This window comes from Malania oleifera, chromosome 6, assembly GCF_029873635.1.
Source record: "Malania oleifera isolate guangnan ecotype guangnan chromosome 6, ASM2987363v1, whole genome shotgun sequence".
Taxonomy (NCBI): domain Eukaryota; kingdom Viridiplantae; phylum Streptophyta; class Magnoliopsida; order Santalales; family Ximeniaceae; genus Malania; species Malania oleifera.
The window spans coordinates 110,972,508-110,995,631 of NC_080422.1; the positions used below are offsets into that span (position 1 = coordinate 110,972,508).

Consider the following 23,124-nt stretch of genomic DNA (forward strand, 5'->3'; position numbering starts at 1 on the left):
TATCTTGTTTTTTCAACAAATATTTACTCTTTATTGGTTTCTAACTTGTTTTCATATCACAATTTATCAAAATAAATTATTGCCTAGGCCTAGTGCCTCCATCGAATTTTAGATGGAGTCACAGCCGGTCACATGCCAAAAACAGGGGTGTAACATCGACATGTGGTTTTCTTGTGATGTGGACACTTGCTCTATTTCTAGAACGGATAGTCTAGTAGGCTTTCTCTCTTTCTCTCTGTCTTGGTAGAAGTGAAAGGTTGGGGACAATGATAGGAGTCTTCGGTGCATGGTCCTCCTAGACCAACCTTCAAAAGTTCTTTTGAGATGATTTTTATTATGTTTTTGGCTTTTAAGCCCCTAATTGAATTTCGAAAGGTGATTTTAATGTTGTGAGGTTTCCACTAGAGAGGAAGAGGGGAGGTTCGTTACTACTACTACGCAATCTATGCATAATTTTGACTTTCTCATTAGGAGTGTGGTTTGAGAGATTTTCTTCTAGATAATGCTAATTTTATATGATCGGTGGGATGAATTAGGGCAGTGGCAAGCAAGCTTGACAAATTCTTGTTTTGCACTAAGTGGGAGAATGAGTTCCCTAATCTATCCCATATTGTTTTATCTAAGCCTACTTTTGGCCACTTTTCTATCATGATGGAATCGAGGAAGGTTTCTTGGGATCCCACTCCTTTTAGGTTTGCAAATATGTGGATGGACTGTGATTCCTTCTAGCCCCTAGTAAGGAATCCTTGGAGTGAAGATGTGGACAGGGGTTGAGGAGGGTAAAGATTCATGAAGAAATTGAAGAGGATGAAAGTGAAGTTGAAAGATTAGAATTGGGATCACCTGGTTAGTTGTGAGAAGTTGATACACGACTTTCTTGGGTCTGGTTTTGGGGAGAATAAAAGGGAGACCCTAGTTAGTTGTCACTATTAGACCCAAAACGAAAATGGGTTTGGGCCTTGGTAAAGTGGTTCCTTAAAACCTCTCTCTAATCGGAAAATAGTTGTAGAGGTTCCCCTTAGTAGTTAATTTCCTATGGTACAAGGTCATAAAAAGTAAGTATAAGGACCACCTGAATCGGTGAAACACTAGAGAAAATGGCATTATTTCTTATGCAAGCCCCTGAAATTTTGTTTTCCAAGTTGCTTGTTTGTTTTTTCCTCTCACCAATTTGAGAGTGGACAATGGCAATCGGGTTCAATTTTGAAATGATGTTTTGATTGGTGAGAGTTTGCTAAAGTTGATAGTGACCCATCTTTTGAGATTTCCACTCTTCATAATGCACCAATCAACTCTTTCTTTTATTTGGTCTTTCTTGGGATTTCCTTTTTTTTTTTAGGAATCACAATAAAAGAAAGATTGATGAGATCACCACCATTCTTAATGTTTGGGAGCCTTTCATTCCTTCTAATAGGGAGACAGGAGAATTTGGGAGGGGAATCTGTCAGGCCTTTTTTCCACCAAATCCTTTTTCTTCACCTCTTTCAAACTCCTTCAATTTCTCTCTTAGTCATTTTCCTTAGAGCCACATCATTTGGAAGGTTGAGGTTCCTTTTAAGATTAGAACATTCAATTAGATTGTCTCTCTTAATAGGCTCAATATGCATGACCTACTTCGGTGCAGAAGACCTTATAAGGCCCTAAGTCCTGCAATGTGCTCCATTTTTCACAAGTTCGATGAAACAATTGCACACCTCTTCCTTCATTCTGCATGGTTAACTGTCTTTGGTGCACTCCCTTCTTGTATTCTGATGGAAACTGGGTCATGGAAGATTCCCCACAAATGAGCTTTTGGGGTTTTTCCAAATCAAAAAGAGTAGGGATTTATGGAGATGCACGGCTATTACTACTTTGTGGACCCTTCAGAATGAGATGAATTCGAGGATCTTAAAGGACTGCACAATTTCTTCTAATTATTATAGAACGGAGTTGTGTTTCTTGCTTCTTTTTGGGCTCATTCTTTTGGGGTTTTCATGGGAATATCACTGCCCTACCTGCAAAGAAATTGGAGGGCAGCTCATTTGTAATTGTTTTTATATCTTTTCTTTTGCTTCTTAGAACATCTGTTCTCTCCTCTCTTTGTTTTTTTTTTTATAGTTATTTTTTCTTATAAAAAAATAACAGATCAGGTTTTAGTTGAGCAATTGAAGGGTTTATAAGGGAATAAATGGATAGGCCTGGAAGTAAGTTCATGGTTTAGAAACCAACTAAACTAGACAACTACTAAGACCCATACTCAAAACTTGTCCTTACTGGACCCAAGTATCAATGTATCAACCATGAGCCACGACCATGATGCTTTCTCAGCAACACAAAAACTGCCAAAACATATCCATGGACACAAAAAACTACAAAGGATGCCTTCATTTAGGTCAAAAGGACTCAATTTCCATTCTAAGAATCCATGACAACCCATGACCATAGCCCTTGTCTTCCAAAGAGGATAACTTTTTTTCTAGTGAAGTCATGGAAGTGTCATCTCTTATTCTTCTTTAAAAAGGAGGTGATTGCTCATCCTACAATCAAAGCATAGGACATCGCAACTGCTAGTTACCACTCAAGCAATATGATTTCCTAAGGTGCTTAGTGCTTTGTTACCAAGATAATCCCATCAAGATAATTTGTGACAAAAAGCTTGTTGTCCCTTGAAATAAAAAAAATGAAAATAAAAAACAGATTCTATAAGCATATTTCTATTAAGTATCATTATGTTTGAAACTTAGTGGGACACAAGGAAATCACAATTTAGTTTGTTCATCAGAAGATTAAATTGCAAATATTTTCACCAAAACACGCAAAAAGTGAATATTTTCTCAAGCTTATTAATGGGCGCAATCAAATTTGAAAAACTTGGTTCAGGGAATGCTGCATAGGCTTAATGAAGTTTTAAATTTATTTTAAATGCGTGTGCATCAAGTTGTATGTGCGTAAAACTGCATGTTTGTGTGCACTCATATGTTACATCAATTAAATTCCCATGTGAACCTAGATATATGAAGATTACCCTCGGAGGTCTTAACAGCTGCATATAATGTGTGCCCAAAATGGTGTGATTGTTTTAAAACCTATAATAAATATCCATGAATTCTAAATAATCAAGAGATTCACTGGACACAACCCTGTTGATATTAGGTAACAAAATTTACGCTCAGATCATCAGCACAATTACTCATAAACTCTTCACATGCTTTGGTATTCCTGTCAACTTCAGGCATCCCTACATTCCACCTCTCCTTTGACATTTCATTTGAGGAAAATCTCAGAACCCAGTTCTCAAAAACAATCTGCCATGGCGCTTTCTTTTTCATTTTCAGTCTATTGGGTCTGAGGAAAGAAAATTGAATGCAGATAGGCGCTTTGCAACAACATTTAGAATCCAAATTACAATTTTTCACCAGAAAAATTAGAAATTTCATAGAAATGAAATCAAAAACAGTGACCCAAATAGAAGCTAAACTAAAATGAAAATGTAACAAAACGGAGAACAAAGAAAATGGAAAAAAATATGTAATAGCAATCCAAGTCAAAGGTACCATAAACTCTTTCAGAGATCTCAAGGAGCCCATCCGGCGGCTTCCGGTGGAACAATTTGCGAAGCAATGACATGCCAGCGGTGGAAACGACTCCTCAAATTCTAAAACCCAGAACGAAACGCCAAATACAGAAACACGAAACCCGGACCCGTTTTGAGATATCAGTTCTTTGTTCCAGAAATCAGCCTTTATTGTTGTCTGTCAATTTCGTAATCCGCTTTCCAACTACTGACAATTCCACTCTCGCTCGCTTGCCAGCTGAGCTGAGGACTGCTGGTGGTTTGGGTTCTTCTTCGTCTTAAAGCAGAGGGCTCACATCCATCACCATCAACTACCGACTTGCAGTGGCGCCTAAGCTATACGTGGAGGTCACAAACCAAACTGAGGAGACAAATAGGCTTTGCCGTTTTGATTCATAAGGAGGATGTTTTTGTAATTGGCTTCTTCGTGTTCATTCCCTAATGCTCAAATTTTTATTTATTATTGTATAAATTTTAAATATTTTTTAAAATTTATTTATTTTTAAAATTTTACATCAAATAAAAACGATTCAATATGCAAAAACGAACCTAAGATCCTTACGTAAGATCCTTTTATTATTGATGGGACTTTCTACACTCTCTTCTTTTAAAAACATTTTGTATTTGGAATCATGTTAAGAACTTTATAGCATTGTCCATAGTAATATATATTGCACACTACCAATTTTGTCACTAGTTCCCTTAAATGTACACATTGAATGTTCCCATTGAATGGCCAAATACCTTTTGTTAAGAGGGTAAGAAGAGAAGACCCAAATTGCTATTAAACAAAGTTTAAATTATATAAAAATTTCCTTTCCTTGTGTGATTGTACTTCACCTTGCATACACATTATGAAGACATGGGTTGAGCATCTATAAAGAAACTAAATATACTTTCAGATTATCAAGATGAAGTTGCAAAAAGGAAATTGTAAAATTTACATATGCCCAGCCAGCTTTATATACAAGTGCTGGCTAACGAATAAAACAATTTCTATTAAAAAAAAACTATTACAAATATTTTTACTAAAACTACCAATGGTTATAAGAATTATATCACAGGCACTAGTTCTTCATCTTCCATGCTCTGTTCTTGAATTACTGATTTTTCTTTCACTGAGTTTAACACCCCAACATTACCAGCATTTCTAGTAATATCAACATTAGTGATTGGCTCATTAAGTTTAACACCCACCCCCCCTCAAGAGCAAAGCTCTTGCTGCTTGATCATCCAAAGTACAATCCGGATATTCAACTTGATGAGCAAAGATATTAATCAAACCCAGCTTCTTGATCATTCTAATATGGTTGTCTACGCCAAGTGCCTTAGTAAAAATGTCAGCAAACTGATTTTTAGGTGCAACATGAAAAGTTTTGATCGTACCATCTAGAACTTTGTTTCTAACAATATGACAATCCGCTTCTATATGTTTTGATCGTTCATGAAATACTGGATTTGCAGCTATATGCAAAGCTATCTGGTTGTCACAGTAAAGTAGAACTGATTTTTCATGCTTAACTTGTAAATCTCTTAGTAAAAATAAAATCCAAGTAATTTCACAGGTAGTGCTTGCCATAGATCTATATTTAGCTTTAACTGAAGATCTTGATACCATTGATTGCTTCTTTGATCTCCAAGAAATCAAAGCATCTCCAAGAAAAACACAATATCCAGTAAGAAACTTCCTTGTATCTGGACATCCAGCCCAATCAGCATCACAATATGCCTTCAACTGTAAATCTAAACCACTAAGAAATAAAATTCCTTGTCCAAGTGTCCCCTTGATGTATTGCAGAATTCTTGTTGCAGCTTGCATATGAGGAACTCTCGTTTTGGCCAAAAACTGACTTAGCCTATTCACAGCATATGTAATATCTGGTCTGCTGAGTGTTAAGTACATCAATTTTCCTATGAGTCTTCTATACTTGCCTGAATTTGATAGAAGTTCACCATTGTCCTTTGACAATTTTAATTGTTGCTCCATTGGAGACTTAGCAGGTTTACAACCCATCATACCTGTTTCCTTTAAAATGTCTAAAGCAAACTTTCTTTGATTTAAGCTTATTCCCTTTTTTCCTCTAGCAATTTCAAGTCCTAAGAAGAACTTAAGTGATCTAAGATCTTTAATTCCAAATTTAGCATCCAGAACAGACTTTAAATTTGCTACACAAATGGGATCATTTCCTGTTATGATCATGTCATCCACATAAACCAATAAAACTGTGAATAAAGAACCTTTGGCATGAACAAAAAGAGAATTATCAGCAGTCAATTGAACAAAACCAAGTTGCTGAATAACAAATGACAATTTCGTATACCATTGTCTTGAAGCTTGTCTCAGACCATAAAGAGATTTAAGCAACCTACAGACAACAGTATTAGATGATTGTGAAGAAGAAGAAGCAATTGAAGACCCCCCCCCCCTTACTGTGAAAACTAGGAGGCAATGACATATATACTTCTTCATGTAAATCCCCATGTAAAAAAGCATTGTGTATATCTAATTGGTGAAGAGGCCAAAACCTGGCAGCTACTAAAGCAAGAAGTACTCAAACAGTTACTGTCTTAGCAACTGGAGAAAATGTTTCAAGAAAATCAATGCCTTCCTGTTGTGTATACCCTTTAGCCACAAGTTTAGCCTTGTACCTTTCCACTGTTCCATCAGAATTCAGTTTAATCTTATATACCCACTTACAGCCAATAGGAATTTTTAGGAGGTAATGTGGTAAGTTCCCAAGTTTCATTCTGTTCAAGAGCCTAAATTTCCTTGTCCATTGCTGATCTCCATAAAGGATTTGTAACAGCTTGAAAGAAAAATTACGGCTCTTGAGGTAAAGAATTAACTGCCAGTAGATATGAATGATAGGGAGATTCTAAATCGGAATAAGTGAGTCCATCAACCACATCATAAGTTGCACCAGAAACATGAGTTGCAGCACAAGCATAATCCTGCAAATATGTTGGTTTAGTAGATAGTCGAGATGATCTTCTGATAGGTGCCGATGGTTATTCATGAGCTGATGTAGAAATAGGTATTAAAGTGATAGGAATAGGAACTGTAGGCACAAGCAAAGAAGGAACTGCAGTAGATACCTCAAAATCCTGAACTGGAGAGAATTAGGAGCAAAATTTAAACAAGGAATAGATTCATCTTGGATAGGAATAGGAGTGACAAAAAATTCATTTCCTGAGCTGGAAGATGCAAGATTATTAATTTCAGTAACTGAATCAAAAGGATCTGAAATTGAAGCTTTACCTTCAATGTAAGGAAATATGTTTTCATGAAAAACTACATCTCTGGATATGAAAATTGAATTTGTAGACAAGTCTAAGACTTTGTAACCTTTTAAGCCAAAAGGATAGCCTAGAAAGATACGTCTCCTTGCTCTTGCTACAAATTTAGATCTGTTATGTGCTAATGTAGAAGCATAACAAAGGCAACCAAAAATTCTTAGATGATCATAAGAAGGAGGACTGCCATAAAGAACCTCATAAGGAGTTTTGTGTGATAGAGGTGTACAGGGAATCCTATTGATCAGATATACAGCAACACAATGTCTCCAAAGATGTAAAGGTAAATGTGAATGGAACATAAGTGACCTAGCTACATTTAAGATATGTTAATGTTTCCTTTCTACAATTGCATTTTGTTGAGGAGTCTCAACACAGCTTAAATGATGCAAAATGCCCCTTTTAGCAAAAAAATCACTCATGATGAATTCAGTTCCATTATCAGTTCGTATTATCTTCACTCTTCTAGAAAATTGAGTTTCAACCATGGTACAAAATTGTTCTAATATAGATTGAGTTTGTGATTTGTGCTTTAACAAGTAAACCCATGTACATCTAGAATGATCATCCACTATAGTGAGAAAGTATTTGCAAGAATAAATAGTAGATACAGAAAATGGACCCCACAAATCACAATGAATCAAGTCAAAACAATTCTGGGAAGTATGTAAACTTTTATTGAAAGGCAATCTTTTTTGTTTGGCAAGAGGACAAACATCACAAAAGAAATCTTCACTTGAATTACAAATTTGTACATTATATGACTTGAGTAAAGACAACTTGGTATTGGAAGGATGTCCCAACCTCAAATGCCATATATGTGGCAGAATTTTATTAACAGAAGAAACAGATGAAATAAAAGAAGAAACAAAATTGCTATCTTCCAGCAGGTATAAGCCATTGCACTCTTTACCCCGACGACCAAGTGTGTTCCAGTGAGCAAGGCCCTGGATGAAACACAAATTACCAAAGAACATAAGGCAACAAGAACCAGATTTGGTAAGTTGACTAACTGATATAAGATTGAAGTTAAAGGATGGAACACAAAAAACATCATATAAGATGAGATTTTTATTGATTTTGACAGTCCTAATATGTGTGACTAAAGCTGACTCACCATTTGGCAAATTTACATAAGTATTTATTGTGGCTACTACAGTGGTGAAACAAGACACAGAATGTACCATGTGGTCAGTAGCACCTGTGTCTATGACCCAATCAGTGGTCTTGAAACAGGTTCGATTAACTAGTTTGGCTGAAAAAATGGAATGTGTTAAATTTGGATTTAAGATAGGATTAGAAACAACACCTGACATAGTTTCAAGGTAATTATTAGCTTGGAAATGTGGTTTAGTATCCGTCACTCCCTCAATAGAAAAACATCAGCAGATGAACACACATCAACAGCTCCAGAAGCCAAATTTTGCAATCCATTACCAGTACTCATGTTGGCTGCATGATAATTCCTACCAGAATTATTTCCAGTATTGAGGAAACTTAGCAATTGCTCACATTGAACTTTAGAAATAGGACATTGAACTGACACATTTTCAGTTGCTGCTCCTGGATTGCAAGTAACTTGATTAACACTTGATCTTCCTTTTGATTTATATCCCGGTGGATAACCATGTAACTTGTAACATTTATCAATTGTATGTCCAAGCATGTTGCAGTGAGTGCATAATAGTCTCTCCCTTTTGTTATTTCCTTTGTTCCAAGAATTTCCAAAATTACTTCCCTTTGAATTGACATACATTGCTACTGAGTCAGACTTGGCAGTGTAACATCCTCCATGTTTTACATTCTTGTGAGACTCTTCTTGAAGAACCAGGGCATAAATCTTGCTAATTGAGGGAAAAGGCTCCTGCATCAAAATTTGAGTTCTTATAGTCTCAAAATTCTCATTCAAACCCATCAAAAATCTCATAGCATAAGTCTTGTCATGAGAAGCATTTAAGGTTTTGATTGCTCCACAAGTACACTCTGGTAATGGCTCCAGATTTAGCAATTGATCCCACAATTTCTTGAATCTTGTGAAGTATTCTGTAATTGTCATTTGATTTTGAGATATACTAGAGATCTCTTTCTGAAGATTGTAGAGTTTGAGACCACTACCTTGTGAGAAAAGTTTCTGCAATTCAAGCCACATCTCTCTGGCAGTTTGACAATACATCATGTTGCTAGATACATCAACGTACATGGAATTGATCATCCATGAAATCACCATCGTGTTATAGCTTAACCAATCTTCATAGAAGGGAGATTCTGAATCTGGCTCAACAATTTTGCCATTAATGAAACCTATCTTCTTCTTAGCAGTGAGAGCTAAGATCATAGCCCTGGACCAAGAATGATAATTCTTCATTCCAAGTAATGGTTGTGTAACCAAGATGTTGCCTGGATTTTCATTCGAATTGAGAAAATATGGATTTGTAAGATTTGAATAACTGGTTTCAACATTTGGATTACTCGTTTCAGGAGATGCCATGAATGACCTTCGAGAATTCAGTTGAAGAAAAAAAAAAATAGAAATAAGGAAGAAGAGAAAAATCAAGAAATGGAAGAACAGCTCGCTGCTCTGATACCATATAAAGAAACTGAATATACTTTCAGATTATCAAAATGAAGTTGCAAAAAGGAAATTGTAAAATTTACATATGCCCAGCCAGCTTTATATACAAGTGCTGGCTGACGAATAAAACAATTTCTGTTAAAAAAAAACTGTTACAGATATTTTTACTAAAGCTACCAATGGTTATAAGAATTATATCACAGGCAGTAGTTCTTCATCTTCCATGCTCTGTTCTTGAATTACTGATTTTTCTTTCACTGAGCTTAACACCCCAACATTGCCAACATTTCTAGTAATATCAACATCAGTGATTGGCTCATTAAGTTTAACAGCATCTTATATTTTTTTCTACTAAGGAATGTTCTTATTGTCCCCATCTGATATGTACATACATTTTTTCTATCACAAGGGTGGTCCCTTTGTCTCTTTACAAGTTTCATTTTGGGTACCATGTGGCCTGTACGTACTGTGCACTTCTCTGTTTATTCCTACTAGGAAACCAATGTCAATGCAATGGTTTCTTTTTTACTTCCATCAATGCTGGAACTGTGTTCAAACAAGAATCTGGGTTTCCTCAAGTTTCTGTAGAACATGATCCATGTTTGGCCTCTCGCGTTCATATGGGGTCATGCAAAGAATTGCTAATGATAATATACTTCGAAATTCCACAGGAATGTATGCGCCATTTAGGCGTGGATCCACCAGGCTATTCAGGCTTCCTCCTCTTGAAACTGCATCCCTTGCCTGTATAAGTGAACTGAAGCAATTCAGGCTTTGTTTGTTTGGGTAGAAATGCATTTTTCTTAGACGAAGACCTCACAGAAAAGGAAAGAAAGGAAGAGAGAAGGAAAACAAATGGTTTGAGCAAAGCAAACCTCTTCAATTAAAGATTTTGTTTGGGAGGAACTCAGGTTGAAAGCCCTTCCAGTCAGGAGCTGAAATAGCACAACCCCAAAATTGAAGACATCATTTGCCATGGCTCGTGACTTATCGTTCGACTTGTACATTGATGACAAAATGGAATCGAACAGCTTGGCTTGAAGTTTCTCACTCAATAATATGGTTTTTAACTGAAGAAATTAGGAAATGAATTAGAACTTTACCATATACTGAGTAAAAGAAAATATGAAGTTTTACCTCGATGTCCCCATGAACAATCTTCTCCAATGGATGGTTGTGTAAAAACCTTATGGCTTGGGCAATGCCAATCGATATCTGTAGCCTCTGATCCCATGTTAAAGTTGTAGTCCCCTGCCCTCCTGTCAGACATGGCTAAGTGAACTATTGGAAAATTGCCATCAAGTAAAGAAGTTCATCTGTCAACTAAAGAAGTTTACTTACCAAATAGCCAATTAGCTAAATCCCCATTGATGCAATACTCATAAACAAGGCATTGATCTCCTCTGTCACAGTATCCCAAAATGCTTACCAGATTTGGGTGCCTTATCTTTGCTTTTTTGTAAATCTGATCAGTGAAATCCTGAAGCTTTATCCCCTCACTCATTTTCAAAATTGCTGCTTTCATTCCACTGGGCATTGTTCCAACATACATTCTCCCTAGAACAAAAAATCAGTTCAACACAATCCCCTTGTATAATCAATTAATTCTTTAACAATCAAAATAGTTAGCAGCATACCGAGCGTCCCCTCTCCGATTAAATTCGAATCACAAAAATAGTTTGTGGCTTTTGCCATTTCATCTTGCGAGAAAATATAAAGATCAGAGCTGTTGAAGGGGATCCTAGATTCTTCCTCCAATGTTTTCTTGAGGACTTTAACTGCAACACCATTAAAATACAACATTCATGTAAAGCGACACCAGTTTTGTTGAACTTTGCTGATTATCGAGCTGCTAATCATCCACATAATGAAAATGAAATTCTCTCACCTGAGAAATTCTCAATCTCTTTCTCACTCGCATGTTTTAATCTTTTCCTCGTAACCTTGTAAAGAATTGGAGCCAAGACCACCAGAACTGCTACCGTGATAATTATTGCAAGGATCTTCTTCCAAGTCAAGGAGGACCCTTCAAAACATTCACCACCCATTGTTTTAATTTCTTGAGAAGAAAAATTTGGGGGAAGAAGAAGAAGAAGAATCATGCTCAATTTTGTTGTTTCTTCTTTCTTTTACCTTTCTTATCCATTTGTGTAGACCATGGAAACTCTAAAACACAAAAACCAGAAACTTTCGTTTAGTTCCACGAAATTGTAAAGAGGAAAAAACTACACAAACACATATTATGCAAAGCATAAGCATAAAGATTGATTGGAATTAGTCTTACTTATTTCATCCCATAAACAAGAAAATGTGCCATGAACCCAATTTGCAGAATCAGTGTCTGAGCTTGCAAGACTAATGAGCAGGGCCTCAGCACACCCCTCTCCCAAAGCTTGCAAAGCCTGCCTATACGAAACCACGCTGCCAAAACACGCAACATCGCTGTAATTATCTACTGATAAGCCACTACAATTTGATCGAAAGGCATTGTATATTTCGACCCCGAGGGAGTTTATCACTGACTTGACGGAGTGTCTCGAGCACCGCAGATCGGTGCCCGAAGAAGAGATGAAGTCTTGGAGTGTGCACTTTGAGAGAATATTAGTACTCTTGTTGTGAAGCTTTTGGAAAGTGGTAATACAAGCTTCAGCTTGAGAAGGATCAAGGAAGATTGACTGAGAGTGGTTAGCTCTAACTGTCATTGCTTGGAAGAGGGATTGAAGCGCCTGGCCGCAGCACGAACGGGTGGATGGAGCTGAGGCTGAGCTCGTGGCGGTGTCAAAGCAATCGCCGTGGGGCTCGTAAGGGAACCGGGTGAAGTCCAAGGTGCAAGTACCTGAAAACAAATGAAGATACAAGAGAAATGGTCATTGTGGAAGCCTGCAGGCTTAGTGTTTCTTGTGTTAAGCATTGCAAAGCTTACTTGAGTTCGTGTTCTGAGAATTGGAAAGAACAAAGAAGAAGAAGAAGCAGGGGAAGAAGAAGTGGTGAGGAGTTGCCATTGGTGATGCTCTGAGAATCTGCAGTGTTTTGTGTTTGCTTTTGTAAAGCAATCAAAACAAAAACAAAACAGAAACAAAAAATAAAACAAAAACAGAAACATGGAAGAATCCTACGCGTAGAGAGAATTGACATGAAGAATTCCGCGTAGCAGAGTGGGACTTGGTGAAAAGTCAAACGAATGGTGTTCTACTGAGAGGAAATTTCTTGCTCCCAAATGCCTCGCAACTCTTCGTGGATAGTGACAAATGAATTAAGTCCGAGTAATGGTTTACAAATCAAAAGAGTTGCACAATTTTTCTTCTTGAAAGTTGAAAGTAAGGAAATCACACCTAATTTAACTTATATAAATATATTTTTGTGTGTGTGTGTTCTTATTTCTTGCACTAAAAATTTGTTATATTTGTTTTGGGTATTTGTATAGTCTTTCTAAATGAAAAATAACATGTTTGAGTCTCAAGTCCCACTAAGTTTTTTCAAAAACCTAAATGTCATGTAATTTAATTAATATAATTTGATTAATATATATGCATAAATTATATATCTTGATCTTGAATGTCGTCTACAAACAGATAATAGAATTTTCGACCCGTAAACTAGGCATGTTTGTATGGGTATGGAGGTTGGTTGTCTTTGACATTTGAGACCATGTAAATTTTACACTATTGCATTTAGTTAAATAAATAAATGAGTGGGCATAATTTTTTTTATTTAATTTACCATAAAATTATTTAAAATATTAATTTTGTAATTTAACTAATTTTATTTATTTATTTATGAATACTTGTGTTAGGTATAAGTAATTATAAATTATTTATTGAATATAATATATATATATATATATATATATAATATTTTTTTATCTATTTAACTCATATTTTTACTGGGACATTGGAAAAATAAAAAGAAAAATGAGAAGTATTCCAGTTTTTCATGTTTGGTTATTATGGAAAGTAAGAAAGAAAATAAAAAATATATAAAATCAATTAACAAAATTTTAATTTTACTCATCCTTAACATTTGATTTTTCTTATTTTTAACTAAAATAAAATAATTTTTCATTTTGAGTGGTATTTGATATAGAGAGAAAATATAGTAGAAAATAAATTTTCTTTCTTATTTTCCTTTTCTTCCCTTTCTTTTAGTAAATCCTTGATCCAAACTGAACCTTAAGAGAAAAGAAAAAAATGGTAAACATAAAAGAGAGGGAATTTTCTAATATGTTTGCAGTAGTAATTTTTTTTTTAATCGAAGTAAAGAATTTACCTAGAGAAACTATATATTTAGAGTTATTAGTTTCTACCATTAATATCTAATTTTTTATTAAAATGACAAAAGACATTTACCTTCAAATGACAAAAAGATACTAACCCACTATAAGATTTTAAAATTTTTAAGAATCTATCATGAGATTTCAAGAATTTCACAAGTCTTTCCTATGGTTTGACAAAATATATTGATTTCTCCTTATATTTTATAAAAAGACAAGAATTTCGAACGGTATAAGCGTCCCAAAAATCAAATGTTAGGGCAAATATGTGATAGTTATGAATGAAATCAGTGAAATTTTTTAAATCTCCGAGGAGATCAGTATGTTTTTGCCGATCTCACAAAAGATCAATCTATTTTGTCCTTAGAAAACAATCTATTCAACATAAGGATAAGACAGTATCTACATATATTTTGTTCTTTTTAAGTCCTCAAGAGAGTCCTACTTTTGTGCACTAATGTTATAATTTTTAATTTTTATAAATTCAAACAATTCAGGAAAATTTAAAAAAAGAAGAAGAAGAAAATAGGCATGAAAATGGATATTGCAAAATAATTTTTGTGGTTATCAATCTTCGCCGTGTTCTTCCAAGTTTGGACTAAACAAATTCCTTACCATTCAAGGTCCACTGCCCCCAAAAATGGGGTTACCTTATTGATTCCCAAATCAATCTGAACCGTCAAAACGCAAATCAACGGTGGTGATGATTGACCGGATTGTTTTTTGATTGAGTCTTCACGGACACGCCACATGGGTTGTTTTGGCATGGCAAGTGCAAAGCAATTTCTTGTCTATTTTAGTAAAGTAAACACATAATTAAATAATGTATTTTAAACTCCAAGGAAGTTTCAAATTTCTAATACTAAATTCTAGATTTTTAATTTTATATTTTAGAAATTTTAAGTTAAATTCTTATTGGTTGAAATTATTTATCGTCCAATTTAAGTGGTTAGTTATTATTAAAATATGTTTTTAATAAGTTCATTTTCCCGAAATGGCTCTTGCATTAATTTTTATTTTTATTTTTATTTTTTATTATTAATATTATATTATAGACAGGCTTATTATAACAATAACAACAACTAAATCAAACCTTAAGTCTCACTAGGTGAGGTCGTCTATATGAACTATTTTCTACCAATTTATGCGATCATGAACTATTTTCTTTCAACTGATTCAGAGATATTAAATCCTTACTCACTATCTCTTTCCAAATTATTTTAGGTCTACTCATACTCCTTCTACTACCCCCCATAGAAACTCACTCTTCCTTACTGGCGCAGTATGTGGTCTATGGTGCACGTGTACATACCATTTGAGTCGTCTCTCTCTTATTTCATCTTTTATAAGAGTTACATCTAACTTACCGCAAATATGTTCATTACTTAATTTATCTTTCACTGTTATATGTAACTAATTTCAAATTTAATTGTACGTTTGAAAGTGGAATGAAATTGGGTAGAACATAATTGAATTTTTCACTTGATTTCATTGTATTCCTCATTCAAATTTCATTCCATTTTATTTCTATTCCTTTTCATTCGATTTGAAAAGTTTTGTTTCATTTAAGAAATTAATTTCTTGATTTTGCCTAAAAATTAAAAATGGCGGAGGATTTTTAAATTGGACCTTGGGCCCTTTGTTTTAAAAAATGAAAAATTGGGCATGAGGTTTAAAAATAAATGGATTTCAAAATTTGGGCCCAAGGACATATGTTTTAAAAAAATCATTTTTGTTTTAAAATTGGGCCCAAGGCCCAACATGGGATTTAAAAAAAAAAATTGAGCCCAAGGGTTTCTGTTAAACAGTGGACTGGGTTGATGGATCTAGGTCCGAGTGGACCTTGGTCCTGGATAAAGTCAACAGGTTGGTCAATAGGTGTAACAACCTGCTTAATTTCCATACATTTTTTTTTATAATACAATTCAGTATAATCAATCCAGCATATCATAATCAACTTAAACCCGTGGGTACCAGGGATATAATCAAAACACAAAATGGAAGCTTAAACAGCAAGAAACATAAAATCATAATAACTCATAATACCCTATACAATATCATCCATCACAATACCAGAGTTAGTACATCCATTACATTTATATATACATCTCAAAAAGAAAGTTCTAGGGACATTTCCCACAAAATCCAACTGTCCCCACCAAAACTTACCCTTCAGAGAAGGTAGATCAATAGTACTATCTCAGCGGAGCTTTATCCGCTCTCCTATCAGGGGCTTCTGAAAATTTCATGTAATTCGGGGTGAGACATCTCTCAGTAAGGGAAATAAACTATTACTAGTGTGTGACAACAAGAGTATTTCTGTGTTTTATATAAAATCATACATAAACATATCAGTATAACTGTCTATATCATATATGGGAAACATATATACTCATTTCATGACTGAACATACAGGATTTTCATAAACGTAATTCATCTCATATAATATAATACAAAAACAACCCTGGTAGGTTAGCTGACTGTTGTCATGTATTACCCCCACATGATTGAGTTGTGTGGCCTGAAGGCGGGACCTGACAATGGTTGGCCGACCACTGCCAAGTCAATAGTACACAGTCTGTAAGTCCAATGGGTCTGCCAGACCTGGTCCATACACCAGGGGCGCTCACACTTCTTAAAACCACATCGACCATCCAACCTCACATTACTCTATACAGTAGTGTTAACACAAATATCATGATAAATCATGAACACATAGCATCGGTACCGTGCAAGTGTTAGCTTAGACCAAGTCAACCAGGTTCTAATAATATATAACATATAATCAAATTGTGATACATGGATATTTCATACTATAATTGCCAAATCAATATCATCGCATCATTTTGCATATTTATACATATATCATGAAAATCATCGGCCTGCACGCCGATATTTCATATTTTACCATAGCTCAACTCGTATGCCGGCAAATCATATCCATAGCACGGCCTGTACGCCGGCAAATCATATCCATATTATTATCATATGCCTAGAAAATAGTATTTCATTATAAATTCTACTCATCATCTCCATATTATTATCATATGCCTAGAAAATAGTATTTCATTATAAATTCTACTCATGCCACACGAAATAGGTTTTTCGTATATTTAACATACCATCATTTTCAGCAGTATTTTCCAAATATATATATATATATATATATATATATATATATATTTTCCTAAAATCAGATGTTGTAATAATATATACACATTCCATAAAATAACTAGCTTAGTTTATCCCCTTACTTGATTCCTGAAAAAAGCCCCCTAAGAAAACAGTCCTGCACCCACAAAGTTCCCCGATCAACACCCTAAAAACGACATTTCTCAGAACTAAACTTCTGTATTTCTATGCGTACTACACTTTTTATAACTGCCAAATAACCAAATACTGAGTAGAAAGTCTTACCCTGAATCTGTGATGAATTCTAAACTCGTCCCACCAACGATTCATTCCGGTAGACTTGCAGAGAACTTTCTCAGGAGCATCGTGGTGGCTTCAAATCGTCGAATCGTCATAAAATCAGCCTGAGATCTTAGAGAGAAGTGTTTGGAACCGAAGGAAGAGAGAGAAGAGATTTTTGCAGCCAAAATCCACCAAAAATGGCGTTTAGAACAACTTATACACTGGCCCTCGTCGATGAGGTCATGAAGACAACTCATCGCCGAACTCTCTCCTCGTCGACGAAATTCAGAATCACCCCAAACCTCTTTCAGTATTTTCTCGTCGACGAATCGCACCCTTGTTGACGAGCCCAATATGCAACGTCGTCGATGAACGCGAAGACTTGCTTTTTTCCCCCTTTTAATTTCTTTTTCTCCCTTCCTTTTATTATTTAAATATTATAATTCCTCTGGGTCACTACAATAGGTATAGGTTAGCGGGTGTGGGTCAACTCATGGGTCCAATCAAAGGGTTAGGTGAATGAGTTGGTCAACGGGTTGAATCCAAACCCACGATCGAATCCGACTGATTTAAAAGTGTTTTTTGTTTCTGTTTTGAAGTAATATTGAACAAATAATACAGGAAAATATAGGAATAAGCAGAAAAACCTGCCTCTGTCTTCCACTCCTTTAGCCTTTTAATAGAATATTAACCCCTCCCTTTTGTTGTATAACGCTCTTGTATTTTAATTGCTAAGCTCCGTGAATGGCTCTTCTGATTGCTCCCTTGATTCTTTCTAACTATCTTGCTCTTTGATATTATCTCTCTAAGTGTATACTGTTGATTGTTTTTTTTTTTTGCTCTGCCTATCTTGCTCTCCATGATCCTCAATTTATAGGCTCACGGGGACATTAAATTTTAACCCCTAACCAATTCTTATTAACTGCAACTCCCACCTGTCAATTTAATTTTATCCCCCTTTTTTGTTCCTTGTGCAGGCTAGCAGAGTTCCAAGGCATCTGCATTGATTTTAATTTTTGTTGTATTTTCTACAAATGTATTCATGTAATTCAAAATTCCTTTGTATTTTTATACTTTTTTTTTTCTATTATAATTATTGTAATACCAATATAATAAAATTTATCTTTTGTAAAATTGGCCCCAAGACAAAATGAGGTGTCTACATAATGGTGTGTAATAGTTTTTTCATCCGTCATGTACTGAATGATTATGGTTTCTTGTTTTTTTTTTTTTTTTTTCACATTTAGTTGGGTTTTTATACACTAGTATAGGTAAGAGGTTGAGGCATAAAATTTGGGGCTTAACATCAGGTTATATTTTTTGCTAATTTATAAAAAAAAAATGAAATTTTGCATACTCTAAAAACGACGTAAGTTTTAATTGATATAGAAATAGTTAAAAGTAGGAGTGAATATGCAGGGCTTAAAGCAATGTCGATTTAATTTTAGTTATGTAATTATAACATATTATAATGTAAGCAATATAATGATTAAAATCCTTTTATAAGGGTTGTTAGCCTTGATGGCTACACTATCATGGCTTATTGTGTTTTGATGATATTAACCTACTCGTTGTTCCTAGTGTCTTCCATTTTTGCAGATTATGCTTAGTACAGGTACAAATGACACATTCACGAAGTACTGGATTGAAGGCAAAAGATTAGACCGAGTTGACGATCGAAGTAGGAAAGATTAAAAGGTCATGTACTCGGATGAACCCAAACACAACCGATGGAAGCTTCATCATTGAATTATTTGTAATAAGGGTTGTGTGGTGCAGGAACTTATTATAACTCTTGCGTTTTGTTTCTGCATAATTTCTGAGCAAGAGTTAAGCCAATGCATGCATACTAGGACACTTGAGTTTATAGGATTGCACTAAAAGTCACAAACTCAATTCATAGTTTTCAAAATTAAAATCAAAGAGTTTGTTAAAAGAATCCTAAACTCAAACATGTTTTTCAAAGGGACAAGTTTTCAACATATTGTTTTATAAACCTTTTCATACTTAGTCTCAATTGTGTCAAAACATTGCTAATGTCCTAAAACCTTAAGAAAGTCAAGCATATTTTATAAAGAACATACTTAGCATATAAGATATCGAATAGAGCTTCAAAAGTGTTTCCATTATTCAAGATATCTTATATTTAAATGGAAATTCACTTGGACAAATTTTAATCTTCATTAGACTTTATATCTTTTAAGTACTTTTGTCCAAGAATGTGAAGTGTTTAAAAGGTTTTTTGGTTGGGTTTAAAACCTAAGTTATGCACCTATCAAATTTCCTGAACACCTTTTGGTATTTGGGGCATAACTTTTGCTAGAAAAGTTCAAAAAGAACGATCTTGGTGTCCTTGAAAATTTAAGAAAAAATCTCACAACTTTCATGTTAATGACTTTTTCTGATTCAGAACACTTGTCGACGAATATGAGAATTGTCGATGAGTAAAACCAATAGCCAATGTGAGTTTCTTGACCAGGTGACTAGTTGATGAGTGCAGGAGACTTGTCGACGAGCGGTCTCGTGCCCAACACCATAACGGCTAAAAAGTGACTAGTTTCTCATGGAAATTGCTCCCAACGGCTAGTAGGGTTTTTGGCTATAAAAACAAGTCCATAGGCTTCTTTAACATGGTTTTGATTATTTTATTACAAGAATTTAGTGAAATATATCTTTGAATCCAAAATCATGCAAGCACTTCTGTAACGACTTAATTTTCATGTCATATTTTTATTTATCATTATTTTTTTAAAATTAATTAAAATTACTCAAATACCCCTGTAATATCTGCCATAATGTCTCAGGCCCCGAGGGAGCACTGAGAAAAACTCTAACCATATCACATACCTACGCAGTGGTAAACATAAAACTGTACAAACAATATTTACAATACCAGAATCCTAAAAATCCCAAAATATACATCACAAAATTCCCCAGTAACATCACCAAAAACCCTGAGTCCTACCTAAAAATCCAAATCTCTGGAAACACTTACCCCACAGACAGGGTAATGCAAAGAACCTCTCTATCTGCGAGCCTGATCTTCTTGCCTAGTTGGGTCACCTGAAAAATGTTAAGTCACTAGAATGAGACAATGCTCAGTAAGACGAAATATGCTATTACCAGTGTGTGGCAGATGAGTTTACATAATTGTAAAATCTGATTTAGAAATACTACAAATAACTGAGTCTGAGAAAACACGTATAAATAATACACAATATTGCTCATACCTATGTTGCTTAGCATAAACTTTTTTTCTGAATATTTTATTCATAATACTTCTAATAATTATAGGTATGTCTACGGTTTCTGTAAATCTATATATATAATAATTGAGAAAACTTCCCTGAATGGATAACTGAAAGTCATGATTTAACCTTTTATAACAGAGTTGTGTGGCCCGCAGGTAGGACCTATCACTGGTTGGCCGACCAGGAGAAGTCAACTGAACTCCGAAAGTCAGATCAGCCTCCTCAACCCTAACTAACGAGAAGCCTGTCCACAACATAGGCACGATCGACTACTAAAATCCACATACTATCTGAGTTATATAGTTGCACTCTGAACTGAAAATAGTTACGGTATCGTGCTCTGAAACTGATCTGGTCTATCAGGGTTTGATACTATATATATGTAACTGATATTTCTATATTACTGTTTTACCATGATTTTGAAATAACTGAAATAACCATAACATGAAATAATTGATCTGAATATGTTGTGTAATCTGAATATCTGTATATCTGAATACTGAATATCTGAAGTGTTTGGTTCTAAAATCTATAAATCATGGTATATTGAAAATATTGTTTTATTTGTTTTTTTGAATATATTCCATAAAAATGTGATTATGCAAGATCTGAAAATATATATCTATCTGTGGATATTTTTACATACATATTTATACTATACATCATGATATTCTAAAATTCGTATAAATTTTGTATAACAATATTTTCTACTAATATGTTGTAAGTCATGATGTCTGAAAGTTATAAAAATATTGTATTGATCTGATACTAACTCATGCCACACAACTAAATAAAGAGCCTTTGTACTGAAATTTATACTTTCCTGAAACACATAACCCTACTGATAATATTACTAATTTAACTGGCATGACATATTTCCCTTGCCTAACTATCTGAGCATAAAATACTATTTACAATCTCACGCATGCGGTGTTCATGATTTCAACATCCTGAGATAAACACACGTATAATTTCCCAATCAAACAACTGAATTCACTTAGATAATTATCACATACATATTCTTCCATATATGCATAATTTTTAAACTATAAATCATTTATCATTTTACCTGGGTTCCTGAAATATCAGCCACTGGGGTCCTCAACCCATGCCTGCAGGAACTCAAAACACCCTATTCCAAAAAATATAATACTCTGATTTTACTTCACAAAACTCCAATATATTCTCATATAATACAAAATCTAGACTCAAATAAACTTGGTAATACTGACAACATTTTGCTCCGACTATATTGTAGAGAATCTCCCCAGGATCTTTGTGGTAGCTTCTGATCGTCGAACCGGAGAGAAACCGAGCCGGAATCGTAGAGAGAAGGCAGAGAAAACGTATTTTAGAGAGGGAGAAAATTCTACCTGAAATTCTTACAGAAAAAATGATTTTCAGCCTTATATAGAAAGTTTGTTCACGTAGACTCGTTGACGAGACACGTCACCTCGTCAACAAGTTAATGAAGGGAGCTCGTCGATGAATACCTTCTCCTCGTCGACGAGTTTCAGATTCTGGAAACAGTCCTCTTGGTAGTTTCTCATCGACTAGACACATGTCCATGTCGACGACCCCAAGAAGGATGCTCGTTGACGAGAACCCTACATTCATCGATGAGACCCTATAAGTCCCCTTTAAAATTTTCCTTTTCTTCCTCCTTTCTTTATTATTTAATTTCTATAAATTTTTCGGGTCTCTACAACTTTGCACTTGCATTGTAGTTCATTCATCATAAGTGCTCAATCCTCTCTCGCTCATTAATTGTGTTTGATTCAATCCTTGAGAGAGTAGTGTGAGGAATTGTTTATAATTCATATTTGCCCATTGTGAGGAGCATTCTTTTGTATTTACATCATCTAGTGAAAGGTTCTTTGTGAATCGAATTGGTGAAGGCTTTTTGTGAGCGGTAGGGATTTGTTCCCGAGTGCAGGATTGTGTACCCGAGTTGTAAGGATTGCTCTGTCGAGGAAATAGTGTTTATAGTGGATTGTGGAATCCTTGACTTGGTGCTAAGGTGTGGACGTAGGCTTGGTGCCGAACCACGTTAAATCCCGGTGTTGATCTTCTCACCCTATACTCTTTACTTCAAGTCTTGTGCAGGATTTACTTTTGCTTATATTGTGATATAATTACTTGAAATCTGGCCAAGAGTTTTATTTTGTAGAGAAATTTAATATACGCGAAACAAGTCATTTACCCCCCTAACTCTATATTGTATATCCGCTGTGGGGCATATCGTATATACTCGCGGACTACGACCGTTTAACATGGGTGTTAAGAGACTTTGGTTAAAAACCAAAAATCCTTTTATTCCTCATTAAATCTTCTATAAATCTAAGTGTACATATTTTTGTGTTTCATGATTTAATAGGGGATTTTTTTAAAAAAATTTAAAATAAGGAAAGGGTTGGACATGAAATTTTAGAATTTGTTGAGGGTCATTCTTGAAAATTGAAAAAAAAAAATTCCATATAAAAAGAACTTGAGGAAGGAGAATTCCCATTCTATTATTAATAGATAGGCTCTAGACCCCAAGTGTATTTTAAAAATAATAAAGGGGAGAAAAAATCTCACCTAGAGGAGTTATATTGAAATAAAAAATGTGTTTCAATTTCAAATTACATGATTTCTTCCTCAAAGGTCTAAAATATTATTGTTGTTTTCAAAAAAAATAAAAGGATTATAAAAAATAAATTTACTTCAGAAAGTCAATTTTATAATATGTTGCACAAGAATAATATAATTGTTACCTCTTAAAATTTTC

At 34.7% G+C, this 23,124-nt stretch overlaps 2 protein-coding genes across 6 annotated transcripts in view; both read right to left on the bottom strand.

Moving 5' to 3' along the window:
• LOC131158870 (formin-like protein 18) overlaps positions 1-3,936 on the bottom strand; it is a 117,304-nt gene extending 113,368 nt beyond the window's left edge. For all 4 annotated transcript variants that reach the window (XR_009137528.1, XR_009137527.1, XR_009137529.1 and 1 more), the window contains exon 1: positions 3,534-3,936. Coding sequence is in view for 1 of the 4 variants with exons in the window: in XM_058113796.1 (XP_057969779.1) it covers positions 3,534-3,606 (73 nt within the window). In the remaining 3 variants the exon portion in view is untranslated. The remainder of the gene's footprint in view (positions 1-3,533) is intronic.
• A 5,502-nt stretch (positions 3,937-9,438) lies between these two features.
• LOC131158872 (probable receptor-like protein kinase At1g80640) lies at positions 9,439-12,659 on the bottom strand. Of its 2 annotated transcripts, XM_058113798.1 has the most exons (10): positions 12,343-12,563; positions 11,943-12,255; positions 11,704-11,840; positions 11,553-11,585; positions 11,308-11,445; positions 11,057-11,197; positions 10,761-10,976; positions 10,557-10,678; positions 10,295-10,489; positions 9,439-10,163 (listed from the first exon to the last, which is right to left on the bottom strand). In XM_058113798.1, the coding sequence occupies exons 1-10, from the start codon at positions 12,419-12,421 to the stop codon at positions 9,972-9,974; spliced, it is 1,566 nt and encodes a 521-aa protein (XP_057969781.1). In that variant the 5' UTR covers positions 12,422-12,563; the 3' UTR covers positions 9,439-9,971. The 2 variants fall into 2 exon arrangements, with proteins under 2 accessions (XP_057969781.1, XP_057969780.1); XM_058113797.1 differs by having other exon boundaries at positions 11,704-12,255; positions 12,343-12,659.
• Between the last annotated feature and the right edge of the window lie 10,465 nt (positions 12,660-23,124).